The sequence below is a fragment of the Carassius gibelio genome, chromosome B11, assembly GCF_023724105.1.
Source record: "Carassius gibelio isolate Cgi1373 ecotype wild population from Czech Republic chromosome B11, carGib1.2-hapl.c, whole genome shotgun sequence".
Classification (NCBI taxonomy): domain Eukaryota; kingdom Metazoa; phylum Chordata; class Actinopteri; order Cypriniformes; family Cyprinidae; genus Carassius; species Carassius gibelio.
This window is the reverse complement of record NC_068406.1, coordinates 19,122,479-19,143,393: the sequence shown is the minus strand read 5'-3', so window position 1 is coordinate 19,143,393 and position 20,915 is coordinate 19,122,479. Positions and strand designations below refer to the sequence as shown.

The 20,915-nt window shown below is 37.6% G+C and overlaps 1 protein-coding gene across 1 annotated transcript in view; it reads left to right on the top strand.

The window, feature by feature from the left end:
* Window positions 1–405: 405 nt before the first annotated feature.
* LOC127968554 (A disintegrin and metalloproteinase with thrombospondin motifs 9) overlaps window positions 406–20,915 on the top strand; it is a 43,163-nt gene continuing 22,653 nt past the window's right edge. Inside the window, exons 1-25 of the mRNA XM_052569835.1 lie at window positions 406–727; window positions 1,456–1,844; window positions 3,233–3,392; window positions 4,832–5,121; window positions 6,000–6,083; window positions 6,202–6,326; window positions 6,678–6,718; window positions 6,804–6,909; window positions 8,323–8,469; window positions 8,695–8,836; window positions 9,099–9,203; window positions 10,255–10,400; window positions 10,704–10,885; window positions 11,508–11,644; window positions 11,780–11,897; window positions 12,424–12,519; window positions 13,673–13,839; window positions 13,980–14,109; window positions 14,342–14,468; window positions 15,459–15,669; window positions 15,793–15,954; window positions 16,089–16,250; window positions 17,904–18,023; window positions 20,137–20,244; window positions 20,333–20,500. Of these exons, the coding sequence (XP_052425795.1) occupies window positions 631–727; window positions 1,456–1,844; window positions 3,233–3,392; window positions 4,832–5,121; window positions 6,000–6,083; window positions 6,202–6,326; window positions 6,678–6,718; window positions 6,804–6,909; window positions 8,323–8,469; window positions 8,695–8,836; window positions 9,099–9,203; window positions 10,255–10,400; window positions 10,704–10,885; window positions 11,508–11,644; window positions 11,780–11,897; window positions 12,424–12,519; window positions 13,673–13,839; window positions 13,980–14,109; window positions 14,342–14,468; window positions 15,459–15,669; window positions 15,793–15,954; window positions 16,089–16,250; window positions 17,904–18,023; window positions 20,137–20,244; window positions 20,333–20,500 (3,720 nt within the window). The 5' untranslated portion in view covers window positions 406–630. The remainder of the gene's footprint in view (window positions 728–1,455; window positions 1,845–3,232; window positions 3,393–4,831; window positions 5,122–5,999; window positions 6,084–6,201; window positions 6,327–6,677; window positions 6,719–6,803; window positions 6,910–8,322; window positions 8,470–8,694; window positions 8,837–9,098; window positions 9,204–10,254; window positions 10,401–10,703; window positions 10,886–11,507; window positions 11,645–11,779; window positions 11,898–12,423; window positions 12,520–13,672; window positions 13,840–13,979; window positions 14,110–14,341; window positions 14,469–15,458; window positions 15,670–15,792; window positions 15,955–16,088; window positions 16,251–17,903; window positions 18,024–20,136; window positions 20,245–20,332; window positions 20,501–20,915) is intronic.

Genomic DNA, 20,915 nt, shown 5'->3' with positions numbered 1-20,915 from the left:
TCTAATTTACTGAGATGCACCTGTAGTAGGCTATATCATGTCATATTTTTTTCAAGATTATGTTGAAGCTCAGGTGGTCAAATTTACAGCGCTCCTTGCTCTTTAAATGTAGAAGTGTATTTATTGACCTAAAGCTGTTTGTATTAATGTAAACGTCAGTTAGTCTAAGAACTATCTTATGAGAGGCTATCTTAGAGAGGCAAATGAACTGAATGCAGCCATAACTGCACAGTCTGAAGTAGGAACAAGAACACAATGCACGTGTGCACGATCGTTATGAGTATCATATTCAGTGATTTTAAAATGAAGTTTAGTCTGCACGCTGCATTAGCGACACATGGCAGGAGTGGCTTTCTGAGAGAGGGGTGTCTCTTAGAGTACGCCCAAGTCTCGGCTAAAGTAATCAGCAAACTGGAGACCACCACAGTTGCATCGACCCCCTTTCTGGTATTATGCATGCAAACCAAGAGCTCCGACCGAGCGTTTGTTAGCGACATGGAAGTCACGTCTATAAAGTAGAGGAGAAAAGTTTTGGATGTGGCAACCGTCCGGCAGAAATACCGGGGTGAGCGCGGCTTCAAGGAACAGCGGAATACTGAATTCGGGCTTGCTTTTTTTACGTGGACAATCATGTTTTTGTTCTCCTGGGGACTTAGTTTTTTAGTATTACTCTCTGATTTTATGAATGCACTAGCTTCAGCAGGGACACCGCCAGGTTCAGAGAAAGGTACGGACTCTTTTCGTAATCTTTTACTCTCTCATTCAACTCAGAACCTTGAGGCGCGGAGAATGAATGACTTTTCCTTGCTTTCTTCAGAGCGCGCTGTATGAAGAGTCTTCGAGTAATAGTAACTGACTGACACCTGATTTATCTCGTGGAGTCTTAGGGGGAAAAATCAGTTAGCAACTATTTTGATGGAGATTTTTCTATAGGTTATATATTTTGTATGTATTGTAGCCTTACAATTATTTATTTTTTAAAAGAAAACTTTGAGTTTTGTTCCTAGGTTATGCATCAACCCTGTTACTATTCTATTTAACTATTTGAGAATAATTCTCTTTCTAAAAAGTGACAGGACAGGTTTAAGTAGCCTATTCACTTTTTCCTCACTTTATCTTTTATGTTCATACGATCTTACACTGTCAACCCTGTTACCACGATTAGTAGATATATTTCAGAAAATATCGACATTAAATTGTTTTTCTAGCAAGTGTAGTTTCTCTATCTTGTAATGCCAAATTAAAATGTGAAACTGTCAACCCTGTTAGCTACCTGTTTGTTACATAGACGCGCAGAGCAATAGGCTACTTGATCATTAAGACAGTTTGCCTGAAAAAAAGAAAAATGCTAGAATGTCACAAATATTTACTTTACAAGTCACCGCGAACGACATTTATAGAATGCCTCGCTTGTTGTTACTAATTTTACTATTCAATCTCCGTTCTCTACCACAGCGAAATTATCGCACTTTGGCGCGTATGAGATTGTAACTCCGGCCAGAGTGAATGAAGCCGGTGACAAACTGCCAACGGGCGTGCACTTCAAGCGGAGAAAGCGGAGTACCGACCCAGTAACCGGCAACATCTCCCATCATTGGACCTCTCCGCATGTCTATTACCAAATATCTGCTTTTGGGCAGGACTATTACCTTAATCTTACTCTCGAGTCGGGATTTATTGCGCCAGTTTACACTGTCACGATACTCGGAGCATCCAGTGAAGGTTATAATTCAGAAGAGTGGGAGGAGGAGGAGGAGGACACGGAGTATCAGCACTGCTTTTATAAAGGACATGTGAACGCTGGGCAGGAGCATACCGCAGTAATCAGCCTCTGCTCCGGTTTGGTGAGTTTAATAACCGTATATTATTAATAATAATTATCTTTATCATAGTTTATGCGTTATGGGAGGCAAACTTTGCAAATGTTCATGCACCCCAGATCCTTCCTATGTGGTTACATAATTACTCACACACACTCGCACAAAGAAGTTTGATGCAAATGATTAGTTGGATACATTGCGCACCAACTTTGTGACAGATCGTTTCGAAGGTTTTTTCTCAACTTATAAAAGCAGGTATATCATACAAAATTACGCTCTGTAAAAGAGCTGGGTGACGCACACTTATCAGTGGCATAAGCAGCAGTAGTGTGCTGACGTCAATGGCAGTCCATATATGGGACTCCGATGTCATCTCATCTGTTGATGTGAACGTGAGTTCGCGCCATGTGACGCTGTTTCTCACAGATCAAAAGTAGCCTTGGGAATGAACTAGCGTTTTAAAGAACCTGTTTAAACAGTATTTAGTGGTACTTTCGTTGTTACGTGGCAATGCATGCTCTAAATTCTAAAACATTTAGATGGTGATGCTGAACGATGCTAAAATTAACATGATCCATTTATAATTCCTTTCAGGGTTAGAACCTATGAAGTCTGGATTGCCTGCCTAGATAATACTACCCCCAGCATAGAGGGCGAGCATGATTTTACCAAGTACAACATGTTCCTGGTCAACATTCCAATCAACCAATCAGAATTAAGATATAACTTTTCAGAAAATATCTGTTTTAGGCTTACGGTCAGTTAGGTTTAGTCTATATTTGGGTTTAGTCTATATTTTTGGAAATAATGTTGATCCAGGATCATCAGAAGATGTTGATCCAGGACATGTCTTACTTGGCAAAATCACGGTGACCCAGTATAGAGGGCCTGTAGCCGGGAGATTATATGGTTATATGGTATTTATAGCACATGTATTCTTATTCAGAATCTCTGCCATTTTTTAGTAAGTTTGTCAGGCTTGTTTGGGATGGCCAGTTTGTGTCCCTTAATACTCAGGTGTATACAAACAGTTTGTATAAAATGTGTTATCTTTAATACAATATCCGGACTTAAACTTGTTCAGCATGTTTCTTCTTGAAGATAAGGAGAGCATTTACCAATGTGCTTCTCGCTGGCTTTCAGGAAATTCACATTTTAAAACGTTATGCTTCTTAAGTGTAGCAGCATGTTCTGATAGTTATCAACAACATTCTGCATATATTACCCCCCTGAGGCCAGTACACTGATATGCATTCAATGTATGTTTATTTTATCACTCCATCAGCCACTTAGGATTTGTACGTAAATCAAATCTTAGGGGGAAGTTGTAAGGGCAATTTACATTCACACACAGAATGTGTCTATAGACTTCACTGGCTGCAGACCAATTTAAACTTTGTTGTTTGTTTTAGCTTGGCACTTTCAGGTCACCAGAAGGGGAGTTTTTTGTGGAGCCCCTTCATAGCTACAATGGTGAACATTATGAAGAAGAACACATCAAACCTCATGTCGTGTACAGAAAAGATGCTTCAAAAAAGACTGTAGATAACTCAACTACATGTGAAACTTCAGGTAAACAGGAACACGAGCACATCTTACCTTTCAAGTAGACAAGTTTTGAGAGATAAACATCTGATTTTAAACTTTAAAGTAAACCAATGTCAGTAATATTAACAATAACAAAACTGTGCTGGACCGTTCTGGATCTTGCATTACTGTAGTGGATTCAGTGACTGACTCATATTCAAGACAAGAAGCATAAACTTAGTTACCATATTGTTTCTATGTAGTTTTGCAAATGGTATGCTAATGCATAATTAAGTTAACCAGTTATAATTCTGTAAATCTAAATATGATTATGAATATAAGCACTGCACAATGCTTCTGCACGGAAACGGATATGCTATCATTGGCATTCAAATACTCATAGTGCTATTCATGGTTTCTTTTGCATCCTTTGCTTTTTTGAAATGTCATTGAGTAGAAGTCGAACCGGAAAAATCTTTTTGGAAGTTCTTGGTATCATTCCAATCTTAGTTTACTGGTACAAAATCCTGTTGACTCTTGCACTTCCTGTGGCCTGAAGATAAGGAAACTCAAGAAAGCCCAATACCATGAAAGCCACGTGGTGAGATGCATTCTAGTAAAGCAATGGCAGTTTTAAGTGTTTGTAAATTAATTGATACAAAAATAAATTTGGACAGGGCTAATACACGCTGCTGCGTATTGACAGCACTCAGCAGCAGCATTGGTTTTTTAATTATCCTGTTGGTATTGTGTTATGTAAAGGAAACGTTTAGCCCGCATTAGTGCTGGGAGAAGAACTTATTTTAGTTTGCAAGAGTTTTATTGAAAGGTCCAGTGTGGCTTTGTTTTTATCTAGTGGAATAGGATTAATTTAGATTCCTAGTACACTTTTTTTGTGAAATATTATTGCAATTTATCATATTTTAAAATGGAATTTATTCCTACGGAGCCCCGCACAAGACATGGAGGAAAAAATTGTAGGCTAAATTGTGTGCACGATTTACTATTGCGTTCCCTCGATTTACTAATTCGTTCCCTCGATTTTCTTAATCATGCGCACGATTTAGCAAATCGAGGGAACGCAATAGTAAATCGAGGGAACGCAATAGTAAATTGTGTGCACGTTTTAGTACAGTGAGGGAACGAATTAGTAAATCACGCGCACAATTTATTTATTTTGTCTTGCATGTCATGTGCAGAACTCCGTATATTCCTGTGATGGCGAAGCTGAATTTTTTGTCAGTCAACAGTGTCACAAGATCCTTTGGAAATCACACCAGTAGACTGATTGGCACTCTAGAAACAGTCTTCAGTTCAAACTAACTTTTACTGACCCTAATAGGTTGCATGCATTCACTTTTATGAATGTTCACCTGTCTACAATCCATATTATAATTTAATATAGATAATGATTAACCCTCATTTGATGCATAATCACTTTACTTTATTTCGTAACATGTATTGTTTTCCTCTTTTTAATGCAGGTCATAAAGAGCCACACCGGAGACTCAGAAACAGACTGAAGAAGAAGTCGCCCTCAAGCATGTTGTCCGACCTGGAGACTCTTAATTCCAGACTCTTCTCTGCCCCCTTCCCCTCCTCAGAAAACAAGCAAAACTCCGCTAATGAAAGCAGTGACTCCAAGCCACACCGGAGATCAAAGCGTTTCCTCTCCTACCCCCGTTTTGTTGAAGTCATGGTTGTGGCAGACAGCAAGATGGTGGAACATCATGGAAGCAACCTCCAGCACTACATTCTTACACTGATGTCAATCGTAAGTTCTGTCCAGTTAACAATAGTCTCCTGGTTTGATGAGTTCATGTCTGGGTTTGCTTTAGGGCTGATGCTCTTGCTCTTACTATGCTCTTAAGGGACAAATTATTAGTATGGGGTGAATATGTCTGACGTACTTGATGAATGTTGAATATAAAACAAATCAAATTAGGTATGTTGCATGGACTGCATGCTTTAGATGCTTTTTCGTTGGAACTCACAGGGAGGTTAGATGACCTATATTTTGATCTTGGCAAAGGCTGAATTCTCAGCAGGATCTGGCAGCACAAGCTAGTTCTCGAAGGCCAAGAATTTTTTTTTTTTTAACAGCTGAGGTTAACATTGTGTGTTCAACGAGGTATTTGTGTACCGAAATTCAGAAATCAAAAAGACCGCAAATGTAAAAGCCACCCTACCGAGTATTTTCACATTTTGAGTGATAATATTTTGATTGAAATATTTTGTGATTACAAAAGATTTAAAAACATTCTAAAATGTTTCTGAAAGAAGTCTCTTATGCTCACCAAGGCTACGTATTTGATCAAATAAAATAAAATAAATGTGAATTAAAAAACCATTTCAATACACTGGCTTGGTGCTCAAAAAGACATTTAATGTTCTTATCAATGGTGAAACCAGTTATATAATATATTTGTAAAGTTGTAAATACCTTTACTGTCACTTTTTAACAATTTAATGCAACCTTGCAGGATAAAAGTACAATTTCTTACAGTCTTACTGCCCCCGAACAGTGCTTAGCAGTAGTGTATAATATAATAACAGCTGAAACTCTCTGAGGCCGGTAGTTTGAGACCCCTGCTGTAAAGTACTTATGAAACCCTGACAATGAATTCCAGTTGTCTGTGTTCTCTCACATAGGTTTCCTCCATCTATAAGGATCCCAGCATTGGAAACCTGATTAACATTGTTATTGTGAAGTTGGTCATCATAAAGAATGAGCTGGTAAGAGTTCTTTGTGTGGAAGTGTGGTAATTAATGGTTGCCTTTAAAATGTACTTAAGCATTTTTTTTACAGTTAAACCTTAACCATATTCAAAATGTTAACATCTGTCTTCTAAAGGATGGTCCCACTATCTCTTTCAATGCACAAGCCAGTTTGAAAAACTTCTGCATATGGCAGCAGAGTCAAAACCACGCGGATGACAATCATCACTCGCATCACGACACTGCCATCCTAATCACAAGGTAAGAGCGATATTTATGGAATGGTTTAGATTTTTTTGCTCACAGATGTTGTAGAATACAAAACATATGATAAGTCTAGTTGTGCTATGTGCTGTGCTATGTGCCTTCTCTCCACAGTATGATTTCGGTGCCATTCATTTGGCAACAATATAGTTGGTGTGAACCTTGAGCAAAAAAGTACAGAAAAGATTTCACTAACAAAGTAATTATTTATGGTTCTACAACTACTTAGGTTATACTTTTCAAGGCCATGAATGCATGCATAAATAAGAAAACAAAGGACAGCACAGACACAAATGCAATATAAAAGAGTATCCAAATTTGTGAAGCCTTGTCCTTTTTTTATTTTAGGCAGGACATCTGTCGAGCCCGGGACAAGTGTGACACTTTAGGTAAATCATCTTTGTGTGAAAATGGTGATTATGATCATATTAAAGTTGATAGTTTTAACTAAGGTGTTCTCTCATGCACTTTCAGGTCTTGCTGAGCTGGGTACAGTTTGTGATCCCTACAGAAGTTGCAGTATTAATGAGGATAATGGACTCAGTACTGCTTTCACCATCGCTCATGAGCTTGGCCATGTGTGAGTACTATTTTTGTGAAATATTTCGCTTTGTAAATGTGTGCATACTTTCCCCCTTCAACATAAGTGCCACTTGAGTTCATTTTTTGCTTTCCAGCACAATGACAGTTATGCATTTTTAAGTTTTGAGTCTGGCTTAAGTGTCCAAATACTTTTTGAGCCGTAACATCTCCTACATTATAAATGCTGTTTGTCACACTGACTTTGCTTGAGAAGAGCTCTTATTATACCTAGAACTAAATTGTCTCTAAATCATTTATCTACTATTGTGTTCTACTTTTGTAGTAGAACTTCTTCAAGGTCTACCAGTCTGCGAGTTTCTCAGGCCTCTTCACTGCCTTTTCCCCTATTTCTCAATTGTGTGTCTTTTATTTTTGGTATGTTTTGGGGAGATGTCATTGCCATTTGTTAGACTCGATAATAGTCTGTGCAACTTCTCAAGGTCTGCTCATCATTGCTGAAATACTCTGTTTTTTTTAGCTTAATAGAGTCTTGGAGGTGAATAATCTTAATAAATAAGGTTATGGCTCATACAGTGGTCTCATGATGGTCAAATACAGTAAAATTTACAGTAAAACATTCTGTCGGTAACAGTGTTCCTATTTTAGCTTGGCAGAAATATTAAAAAAATGGAAATGGATCTACGCCAATGTACAGTCAAATGAAAATTACATCTAACAGGCCTTTAAACAAACTCTTTTTGAATTCCATTCTTATCCGGTGGCAGGTGGTGACATCAGTGCCATGTGCTTGAGTGAGGATTTAGTGTTGGTGCTGTACAGTGCTATGCAGCGCGAACCACCTCTCTCCCCATGGTTGTCCCAGAATTTGATATGTTCTGCTGCTCATGGGATTATTTCTTTCCTTACTGGTGGCCAAATGACATAGGTTTTTTATTTTTTATTCTGGCAATATTGCTAACAATATCTGGTGTGTGTGTGTTGGTGTGTGCAAAAGATCTATTTAAGTCTGATATAAATAGTTTGTTGGCGATAAAAAAACGGGTGAAAAATCTGATCTAAAATTAACCCTTACTTTATGCTGTATTCACTAAATATTTACTGCTATATCCTTAATTCTTTAGGATTTTCAATTGTTCATTCTCATTTCCCCATTTTTTATTTTTACATTTAGGTTACCTTTGCCATCATCATATTAGATAGATAGATAGATACTTCAAGTAATACATTGAAATAAATGTTGAATTTTGAAGTAGAAAGAGTGGAAGACTCCATTAATCTTTGTTTTATTTCCAAATCCCCCCCCAAAATGTTTGCATCGTAGGATTGTGGTATAAATGGGAAAATGCCTGATATTGGTCAGTCTTACATGTGTCCTGAGCCTGCTCATCATATTGCCTGTTTGTGTGTGTGTGTGTGTGTGTGTGCGTGTGTGTTTCAATCATGCCCTTAGGTTCAACATGCCACACGATGACAGTAACAAATGCAAGGAGGATGGAGCCAAGAACCAGCAACATGTGATGGCCCCTACGCTCAACTATTACACCAATCCTTGGATGTGGTCCAAATGTAGTCGGAAATACATCACAGAGTTCCTCGAGTATGTAAACCCCATTTTACAATCCACACAGTCTCAAGATGTTTTTGAACCTGTGATGACGGTCTAAACACATGTCCAGCGTCAACTTGCATTTGTTTTCTTCTAAACATTCTCAATTGGAATGGAAACATCGTCATCCGTAGCAAACGGAACAGATTCATTTTTTCGTCTTCTGTCACTTACTGAGACCATTTGTGTTGTGGCTTGTCTTTCATTTATCATTAGCACAGGGTATGGTGAGTGTTTGCTCGATGAGCCCGTTTCTAGGCCATACAGTTTGTCCCAGCAGCTGCCTGGACAGATATACAGCGTCAATAAACAATGTGAGCTGATATTTGGGCCTGGGACACAGGTGTGCCCATACATGGTGAGAAGATTCCCCTCAGGGAATTGCATAACATACTGACATGGACATTTTCTACTGTGTATTATCTGCTGTCTAATATTATTTATGGAGATGTTTTTAATAAAAAATCATAAAGATAATCCATAGTACAGCTAATAATATTAAATTCAATTCAAAGCATGATACGTGTGCAGAAAAAACAAGTGTCAGTACAAATTTTGTGCGTAAGAGTGTGTGTTTAAGAGTTGTTTAAGCTAACAGTAAGTGTTTGGATGTTGTGCAGACACAGTGCCGAAGGTTGTGGTGCACCAGTCCAGACGGAGTCCAGCGTGGCTGCCGTACCCAACACATGCCATGGGCCGACGGGACAGAGTGTTCTCCTGGAAAGGTAAGCACTCAGTAAATCAAATGTGAACACATTAAGAAAAATGTCATTAGGCTCCAGTGTTGTTTAGATCCCAGTAATATCTTCTTTTGTGTTAAATGACATAAAGGTGAACAAATTATGATAGAAATGTCATGTTTGGGTGAACTGTCCTTTTAAAGATAAGATTTGTGCAGCATTTTCTATTTTGAAGCAATAATACATTTGGCTGGCTGCTTGTGGAGAGTATGTGATTCGTTTTGTGTACGTCTTTTGCAGATGAAAAGCAGATCCTTCAGTGTAACTTCAAACACATATTTCCTCCAAATAACAACCAAATCACTTCCATAATGACACTTGTACTCACTGATATACTGCTTTGACCAGTCTCTGTTTAACAGTGTTTCCCAGATTGTGAACCCAAGTCAGACTTGATTAGTGGTAGTGACTGTAAATGGCAATGCATTTCTCATGACCTTCATATGCAAACCGTTGCAGATAGCATTACAGGAGGGCACTGGTTACTAGGTATCTCAACATTGAATTGCTGCCATACATTGTCCTATGTTTCGGTGAGGTATCATGCGGCTTGATGTATCAAGATATGCACAGAACCGGTCTCTTGCAGCTTGTTTTGATTTTCACACTGGGACCACCCATAAAATGTGAATTGTCTGGTAACCATTGAGTAAATCTGAGCGTTGCATCACAACGCTTGACCCATGTGCAGTTTGAGGGTGAAATAGTGCTATATCTTGGCGCTTTGCTCCATAAAGTTTATTGCCATTGAAATAAGTAAAAGGGATCTTCAGAGAAGATTTCTGCATCCACAAAGGTGGAGTCTCAGAACCTATTACGTAATCACCATGGATTGAAATTAAAATAGACGAGATTGATAATTGATAACTTAGATGCTCGACAAGGGTTTTGCATATAACAAAACACACTTTAAATTATCATATTGTCTGTGTATCATCATCATTCCTGGTCATTCTAGTCAGTGGACTTTATAGCAAGCAAGCTGCACTGATTTTGTAATGAGCTCATCTTTTCTGTGTTTGTTTCTTACTTGCAGCATTGTAAACATGGCCTGTGCATCCATAAAGAGCATGAATCAGTTCCAGTAGAGGGGGCCTGGGGCGTCTGGAGTCCCTTTGGCACATGCTCAAGGACCTGTGGAGGGGGAATCAAGATTGCTGTGCGCGAGTGCAACCGACCCGTGTAAGCTGCCGCTCTTTGTAGTCATGCATCCTCACTGGACTTTGAATTGGCACCAGGTTTCTCAATGTTCCTTGACAAATGACAGCCGCACAGCCATCCTGAAGAAGAATATTCTTCAAAAGAGATTGCTTACTTAATGCACATGGGTAGACAGCAGGTTTAGCTCAATTTAAATTGCAGTCAGACACAAACGTCATCGAGAAAGCAAAAGAGACTTTCTATGAAAGAAAGTTTTATTTATACTGTAGTCACGTTTTCTCAATGTGAATATGAGCTCTGTTTATGTGTTTGCATGACTTTTAGGCCCAGAAACGGGGGGAAGTATTGTGTTGGACGCAGGATGAAATTCCGTTCCTGTAACTCTGAGCCATGCTCCAAGCAAAAGAAAGATTTCAGGGAGGAACAGTGTGCCAGCTTTGATGGGCGGCACTTCAACATCAATGGTCTACCTCCAAATGTCCGCTGGGTGCCAAAGTATAGCGGAAGTAAGTTGCAGCTGGCACACTTCTCAATAGAGAAAAGATTTTTACTGAATAATGACATGGACTGCATTTCCCAAAAGCATTGTAAGCCACCAGTGGTCTCTACAGTCAACTACATATATGATGGTTTTGAGAAACTCAGCCATGGTCTGTTCCTGGGCACATCTATGGTGCTCATCTAGTAACTTAAAAGACATCATTACTAATTGCAAAAGCTGCGTGAAGATTCCTCAACAATATACAATGAAAATATACAAACAAAAGCTAATTCAAAATATTAATAAATACTGTTATACTAAATAAATATTACTGAAATAATACTGCAAATATCTCCATTGATGTTTGCCAGTAGCTCATACACCCTCAGTATTTGTTGAAGATATCCCTATAGAACAAGTTTCTTAATTGTTTTAGTTCAAACGTATTGTTCGACTAATATATAATTGCTTTCAGTATGTATAACCCACATTAAACAATTCCCCAGATTTTCCTAATGATTTGAGACCAAACACAATTAGATTTTAATTAAGTTGATAATTGTGTGGTACAAAGATGAATAGCTTTGATGAGAAACATATTATATATTGACTGTATTAACTCTTTCTCATGGCTGTGTGTGCTGTAGTTCTGATGAAGGATCGCTGTAAGCTGTTCTGTCGTGTTGCGGGGAGTACAGCTTACTACCAACTCAGGGACAGAGTTATTGATGGCACGCAGTGTGGGCCTGATACCAATGACATCTGTGTGCAGGGCCTGTGCAGGGTGGGTGCGTTTGTGTGTCTATGTGGTGTGAAAATGCACCTTAAATGAGTGGATATCCTGCATAATCGGAAGCATTAGTCCTGTATAGTCTTGTTCAAGTGGCCTTTGAATTAATTCCACATTCTGTTTCTGCAGCAAGCAGGATGTGACCACGTGTTAAACTCCAAGGCCAGGAGAGATAAGTGTGGAGTGTGTGGTGGGGATAACTCATCTTGCAAGACTGTGGCAGGAACGTTCAACATAGTGCATTATGGTAGGAGTTCTTTTCATGTTAGTAAAGTACCGTATTTTTTGGACTATAAGTGGCATCTGAGAATCAGTCCAAAAAATACGTCATGAGGAAAAAAACATATAGAAGTCGCACTGGACTATTAGTCGCATTTATTTAGGACCAAGAACCAAGAGACAACAATACCATCTACAGTTTTGAGAGGGCACTCTATGCTGCTTAGTGTATGTTCCAGGAGCACTAACCAGCATAGAGCGCCCTCTCGCGGCTGTAGACGGTAATGTTGTCTCTTAGTTCATTTCTCTTAGTTCATGTAAAATTAATTTTGATAAATAAGTCGCAGCTGACTATAAGTCGCAGGACCAGCCAAACTATGAAAAAAAGTGCGACTTATAGTCCGGAAAATACGGTAACCCTAAGAAGTTTAATTCGAATTTAGCTTAATTTGCTTTAGTTCCACGCAGTTCGGCCCAATTACAGACAAAAAGAACAATAATTTTACGTAATATTTTTTTGGAGGAGTATTTTATTGATTTCCGCTCTTTGGCAGGTTACAATGTTGTGGTGCGAATTCCCAGCGGTGCTACAAACATAGATGTGAGACAACACAGCTACTCAGGGAAACCAGCAGACGATAACTACCTCGGTAAGATAAGAAATTACATTAGACATTAATTGTATGATTTTTTTTTCCAATTCTTGTTCAGTGGTAGTTCAGAAGATTTAAATAAAACTTGGAAAAGTAATAATAAACCTTAGACATGCACTAAGAAACATGCTGATAATTATTTTCATATTATATTCATAATAAATTAAAATGATATACTATTTTGTAATTCAAAATAAAACCCTATATATTTTTTATAAAATACACAGATCTGTAAAATACTAAATTATATAAAGTATTGAATATTTTTTTTATTATTATTACATTTTAACTTTAAATGAAGATTTTATGTTGGCAAATGTAATGACAAATGAGCATACGATTAAATATCCAACACTGGTTGACAAGTTTAAATTATCTCTTAAACCAACAGATAACAATATGGCACTAACATACCATGCATCACTTGTAAAAATGTAATATTTTTATGTCAAGAGTCTATAGAGCATGCTATAATTCAGTCAGTGCTAGTGATTTATGCATAATTACAAGATTGAACATTTATTTGCATATTCATCATGATCAATTCTTATTTAAAATGAATCCTACTGTTTTGATGTGCCATAAGTGAACTAATGTCAAGATTTACTGCAAGCTAGTTTACAAGAGGCTTTTGCAATTGTTTTCATAAAGGGTTTTGTGTTAATGCATCTGAACTCTACAAACCTAAGGAAATATGTGCGGTTTTCAGTTGCTCTGCTTGTGTGTTTATTGATATCTTTGCATGGTGTGTTCGGTGCATTTATGTGTGTTTATGTATGAATTGCAGGGGTTGGCCATTGTAATGTGTGAAGTAGTGAGGAAAGTAACTCAGGAAATAAGCTACATAATCACATTAGTGCGCATTTTTGAAGCACACTGACTTCAGTAGAGCAAGACGTGGCCTCTTTACAGAATGCTGGATTTCTTTACCCCGATTAGCCTAATCTGCCCTGACTGTTGCTAAATCTGACTGTAAATGAAAATATTTTATTCCTTAGGTCATGCAGGTCTTGTAGTGAGAGATATTTGTTTAAACAAGTGAACGGCATTTAATTATTTACCCTGCGGCATGGCTGAATATATATTTGCTTTTTGTTGCTTGAACATAAAGAAAATAAAGCATGCATGTTGTCTCATTTTTGTTTTGCAGCCTTGTCCAACAGCCGTGGAGAATCTTTACTCAATGGAAATTTTGTGGTCAGTATGTTTAAAAGGGAAGTCAGAGTAGGGAATGCTGTTATTGAATACAGCGGCTCTGACCATGTTGTTGAGAGAATCAACTGCACTGACCGCATTGAAGAGGAGATTATTATCCAGGTAATATGGCTTCAATGAATTCAATTTGAACTTTTATGTTGTCTTACATTGTGAAACCTCATATTTTAACAACGTGTGAATTATGTTTAAAACCTTTGTAACGCCATACTTTTGGTTTGTATGTGATCTTTTCCAACTAGGTGCTATCCGTAGGGAACCTCTATAACCCTGACGTCAGGTATTCCTACAACATTCCCATAGAGGACAAACCTCAGCAGTTTTTCTGGGATGTGTACGGCCCGTGGCAGGATTGCAGTCTGTTGTGCCAAGGTGTGTGTGAGAGAAGCAACAGATATTTTGTGTGAAACGCTTGCCAGAAAAGTCTGTTTAAAAATTTGGTAAACTTGAACCAGACGTTTAATGCTGGCGGGGTCATCAAGTTTAGTGTTTCTTAGAAATTTAGAGAATGCAATGAGGAGCTTTCTTTTGTTCTTTCTTTGTCTAGATCACAAACATGTGTTTGAACTTGTGTATGTCTTGTGCTGTTTGTTATGTGCATCAGGAGAGCGCAAGAGAAAGATCTTGTGCAGTCGTGAGTCGGATCGAGTGGTTGTTTCTGATCAGCGGTGCCATGGCTCTCCCAAACCAGCTGTGATCTCTGAGCCATGCAACACAGACTGTGAACTCAGGTACATGTCCACTTTCACTAGTTTTATAAACTTGTGTGTGTGTGTGAAAGAAGTTAAAAGGATAGTTCACCCAAAAATGAAACAAATATGTAATTAATTATTACTCACCCTCATGTCGTTCCAAACCTGTAAGACCTTCGTCTATCTTCGGAACACACAAAAATTTGAATTTTCAGATCCTGTAGTACATGTGCTTTCCATAGAACATACATGCGCTGTGCCTTGTTTACAAACAGAAGAATGCACACATATGCGTTGTGGTACTCTCGATAAAGGGAGATGAAGAATTGTTGAATAAAGTCATTATTTTATTTTTCATTGCACACAAAATGTATTATCGTAACTTCATAAAATTACGGTTAAACCACTGATGGCACATGGACTATTTTAACAATGTCTGGGTCTGGGAACATTTGAGTTACATTGCTGTCTATACAGGATCAAAAAGGTCTCGGATTTCATCATAAATATCTTAATTTGTGTTTGTGTTCCAAAGATGAACAAAGATCTTTGGAACAACATGAGGGTGAGTAATAAATGACAGAATAAAAATTTCTGTCAAGACTGTGAATGGCCAGAACTAACGCTTTACGCTTGATTTTTGGTTAAACTATCCATTTAGTTCTTTTATTCATCAGGGGTACAATAAATTGATCAAAAGTGACAGTAAAGGCATTTATAATGTTATAAATTATAAAATATTAAGCAGCACAACCTTATGATAAGATATGTTACTTGAGCACAAAATCAGCATATTAGAATGATTTGTGAAGGATCATGGGAAACCGAAGACTGTAGTAATGATGCTGAAAATTCAGCTTTACCGTCACAGGAATAAAAAACATTATTTTCCAATGTAACATTTTGTACTGTTTTTGATCAAATAAATACAATAAATGCGAATTAGCCTATTAATTTAGTTCGTTTTTGTAATGAAACCAGAAATAAAGTTCATGGGGTTTAACTTTGTTGCATTTCTTCAATTTGCAGGTGGCAGGTTGGTCGCAAAAGCGAATGTACAGCAACTTGTGGTCTGGGCTTCAAGACTTTGTACATTTACTGCATCAAACAGAGCAGGTTGGATGGGAAAACCCAGAGAGTTGACGACCGATATTGCAGCAACCAGCGCAAGCCTGAAGACAAGGAGGTGTGCCATGGAGACTGCAACCCTGGTGGATGGGAGTACTCTTCCTGGTCTGAGGTGCGAAAAAACCTCAGTGGTCTCAAACAGCTCTTCTGAAATATATTCATGTACTTGAAAGAATGTGGACTGTATATATTTGACATGTGATTTACTATGAGGATTTTTTTCTTGGTTTTCTAGTGCTCCAGGAGCTGTGGAGGAGGAACACGTCGTAGGAGTGCAAAATGTGGAAAGTCAGCAGAAACTGATGATGAAACCAAGTGCAACCCACAAGAAAAGCTCACAGTCCAACCTTGTAATGAGTTCCTGTGTCCTCAGTGGAATACTGGAGACTGGTCCGAGGTAAACACACACCAATGCATCCCATGAAAACATGGGCAGCTTCAATTGTAATCTGGATTTATGCAGAATATGCTTAAACCATCTAGCTGTCCACCATGACTTACTCTAATGCTACTTTTGAATTCGTTTTGTAGTGTTTAGTGACATGTGGCAAGGGGTATAAGCACCGCCAGACTTGGTGTCAGTTTGGAGAGGAGCGTCTGGATGACCGCTTCTGTGATTCCTCCAAACCAGAGTCGGTACAGGCCTGCCAACAGCAAGAATGTGCCTCCTGGCAGGTTGGACCCTGGGGACAGGTAAGAAAAAAAACACACAGTATTTAGGAGCATGAAATGTTTAGGTATGTCAGCTATTACATGATGTATATTTGATGCTTAGGTCTGTGAAATGCAAATTCAAGTGTATTGTGATAACGCAATGTAATTTCCAGGAGTCGTTGCAATCATAGCTAGCAGATATTTTAAACAGATTACCACAGCTGCTGTGTGGGTGAAAAGCCACCACAAAAATGTAACGAGGTTAGGGACCAGTCAAAGAACAACATTTGGTACTTTTCTGTGTCGATGTGGAACACATCTGAAACAAACATAACTACGTATGTTGTTTAAGAGGTCTGTGGATCCCTGAAAAGTATTGAAACGTTTCATTTACTTTTTTTTTAAAGTTTTAAATGTTCACAGTTCATTGAAAAACTTGCTTCTCACCAGGCAGCCGATTTAAATGTGCTTTAATGCGTGTACTTAAATAAAATACCACCAGAGCAAGTTTTTTATCTTGTTTTTTGGAAATCAATAATCAACATTCAATAGTGCCAAACACTGTGCTGCTTTAAAACATCTGTGTGAATGTGCCATTTTTCAACTTGTACTGCAAGATATTTGATATTATCGCAAAGGTGATAATAGACTTTTTTTTAAAAATTCTGATTTATATGACAACCACCGTTGAATACTAAAACGTAGTATAAACACTACCATTTAAAAGCACAGAGTTGGCAAGAAAAAGGCTGCATTTATTTGATCAGAAATACAATAAAAACATTCATATTATGCATTTTTATTACAATTAAAAAAAGTTTTCTATTTTTAATATATTTCAAAATGTGATTTGTTTTATAATTGTCAGCAGTTTTCAGCAGCTATGTAACATGATCCTTCAGAAATCATTCTGATATGCTGATTTTATGATTAAGAAATATTTGATGACTATAATTTTTTTAAATGTTTTCTTGGAGACTGTGGTAGTCTTTTTCAGGAGTCTTAGATGAATAATCAGATTAAAAGAATTCAGTTGAAAAGAAAAGAAAAGAAAACCAAGTAATTTGAGAGTATTAAATATAAGTATTTTTTAGCCTATTGCAAATCATGCAACTGAGCAGAATGTGATGCTAAAATCTTTTTAAGCTTTTTGTTACAAAATCCATCTTAAATACTTTTTAAAACTTGCAGACACCATGTGAATATCATCTATTCATGGATAGTCTGTTTTCTATCCACTTGAGCAATTTATGACTGTCTTCAGAAAAGCAAATAGATTTTTTTCCAGAGATCACCCAGAGGGGAATGATATAATTTATAACATTCTTGTGGGCAAACTACCTTTAAGTCCTAAAGTATGATAGAGATTAGACATCGCTCTTGCATAGATTAAGCAATCATGATAAATGCATGTTTGAGGTGCTTTACTGAAGCATATGTGATCTAGCTGCAAATGCTGCCACACAAGCTTGACCTTGATGCAGTCAAGTCAGCGATGAGGAAAAGAGATAAAGAAAAGGTGAACAAATTACTGGCCCATGTCCCGGGTTGCCCATGCGGGTGCTGATCACATCAGTGCTGGATTGATGCAATCTTTATTCTCGATTTATTCTCCTGGGTAATTCGTAGGCATTATATTGTAACATTAAATGAGATACTGACCTCCCTCTTTATTTGTGTGTGTGTGTGTAGTGTACTACCACATGTGGCCTGGGCTATCAGATGAGAGCTGTGAAGTGTATAGTTGGCTCATATGGCTCTGTCATGGATGATTCTGAATGTAACGCAGCAACACGTCCAACAGACACTCAGGTACGAGCATTGATCTCTAATATTCACACAGACTCTCATTCATTTCTCTTTATCATTATTGATTGCGAACTAAGTACTGTGTTAGTTTGTCATAATATAACTACTGAAAACCATAAAGGGGTGAACCATACTCCCTGATTCAGTTTGCTGTATGCTTGATGAAATGAAAGAGCAAGAAGCCATGGACTGTGTTAAAAGTAGCTGTTTAATAGCTGAACCACAGCACAATTAAGAAACCTTGGAGATCATGCATTACTGTTATTGAAACGCTGTTTTGTCTTAAAATGGACATGATTTATGGCACTGATACTTTAGAAGGGATAGTTCATCCAAAAATGAAAATTCTGTCCTCCTTTACAAATTGAGTTTTTTTTCTTCTGTTGAACATAAAAGACATTTTAAAGAATGTTGGCAACCAAATAGTTGAAATAGGTAGCGTAGCCATCCACTTTTTGCCATGCGTTGGGAGAAAGTGAATATTAGCAACTGTTATAGGTTTGTAGAAACTTTAAGTGATTTTTGGATGAACTATCCAGTAAATTTATTCTTTTGCATTTCATACATTATACATCACTCAGTTTGTAATATATAAGTTATTTTTTGAGGTATTATATTAATGACTGTGCAGGTCTTTGAACAGAGATGTTGTCTTTTAGGTATGTACAGGTATTATTTTACTAAGTAGCTTTATACCATCCTGAAATGAGAAACTGGAAAAGGGAAAAAAAGTGCATGCAGGTACAGCCTGAAAGGCAGGAAGGAAGTTTCCCACCCAGCATATTTATCACCTGCTCTCAATAAGGCCTTGTCTGAAGGAAAAGCATGGGTCTAAACACATGAACAGATGCTGCATCAGGCCGTTGTTAGGAAATTATCCTTAAAAGTGTTCCCATGGTTTTGAAATATCTGGAACTATCATGGAATTTAAAATGTATGTTTTTTAGGGCTGTAAAATATTAATTCAGATGATTCATTAATTTATGTCTGAATTTTTATTATTAATATTTTTATAAGCGACAAATGCATTGGTCAAATAGTGTGGGAACTTGTTTGCTTGCATAGTTTTTTTTTTCAGTTTGAACTAGTGATTATAACTTCTATGTCTACTGTATATAGTTCCACTGCAGATTTATTCATTTTGCAGTCATCTGGATCTCGATTTTATTGACTTAACAATCTGCACATACCTGCAAAATTACATTTACCCCGTTCCCCCTCCCCCAGTGTAATTGTGCTGCAGAGCTGGAGTGGCTGAATGCTGCATTTCACAGAGTATTTTATGAACTTTCCTGAGGCATTGGATTTATAGAGCTTCATTTTCACAAGGCTCTTAGGAGATCCTTTTTTCCCCATCATGAAGCCAAACAGGTTGATAAAAGTCTAGGAACATGTATACATAAGACATATACTGTAATATACACTATAAGAGACAGAGAGAGAAAAGAATTTAATAAACAAGGGATATTGTACAGACAGCAAGATTATCGCAAAATAAACCCAAGCAGAATGATCAGGACCCGGACGCGAAAGTGGAAGGATCTTGTATTACCCTGAAGGAGTTTATTTTACGATAATACCAGGATGACTGTACATTATCCCACATATTACACAGCTACTTACCAAAGTAAAATTTTGATTTGAATTGATATTATAAAGTTACATAAAACATAAGCAGAAAGAACAGGCATAGCTCCGCAGTAAATCGATTGCTATGTAGAAAAACGGTCAATTATGTTATAAAATCTTTATACTAAACTATTTGACCACAGAACAATGTGATTGACCAATAAGGGTCAGGTATTTCAGAGGGACATATAAAATGATTGGCGAAGGCAGAAACCAAGGGGAAATAAGTGGAGGTAGGTGGGAGTGTGAGAGAGTCAGGAACTGAAAGGAGGGATATGGCAGACGGAACGAGAAAGCAGGAGGCCCCCTGGTTTTAAATCCTCTATTTGCCGTAAGGCACAGTGACCCAGAACAAGTGATTTCAGCCAGTCAAGCATAAATCAAGTACACTGGCTCCGGCCTTGAAGCCCTACCGGCCTCACCCCTAGAGTCATGGATCTTCATTACCGAAAATTGATTGTCCTTTCCCACTTCCTCCCTTCCACAGGACTGTGAACTCTCGCAGTGTCCTGTTACTCATCCTGTTGCCCCAGAGACAAAAGTGATGTCACATCCTGGTCATAAAACACAGTGGCGCTTTGGATCTTGGACACAGGTACCTTCTTAAATAATGTTAGTAGTTATTGTCCTAGATGATGTATTAGGCTCTGTAGATATTGTAAAATGGTTGTTCTTTACAATAGTGCAGTGCCACCTGTGGAAAGGGCACCAGGATGCGCTATGTAAGTTGCCGTGACCAGCAGGGTGGAGTAGCAGAGGAATCGGCCTGCTCCCATCTTCCAAAACCTCCTGCTAGTGAGGTTTGCTCTACAGTGGCATGCGGACAGTGGAAGGTCCTGGAATGGACTCCGGTAAATACCTCATTTTTACCTCATAGTTAATTTAATTTAATTTAATTTAATTTAATTTAATTTAATTTAATTTTATTTTATTTTATTTTATTTTTTATTTATTTATTTATTTATTTTTATTATTTTTTTTATCTGTTAATTATTATTTTCATCTGTTTATTTTAATCTGTTACCTAGAAATAGTGCTTACTTTTTTAAAATACATTTTTTAAAATCATTAAATATTTGGTTTATTTTCAAGATACATATTGTGGTCTCAGACATTTGGACCCCACTGTATTTATTCAGTTTCTTTGTGCAATATTAACATACCACTGGGTTAGCCAACATTGTTTCAATTCTACAAGTATTTGTATTTTCATTTACAGCTGTTCTACAGCCTAATATCATAGACCACTGACCTTGATCATTCTGC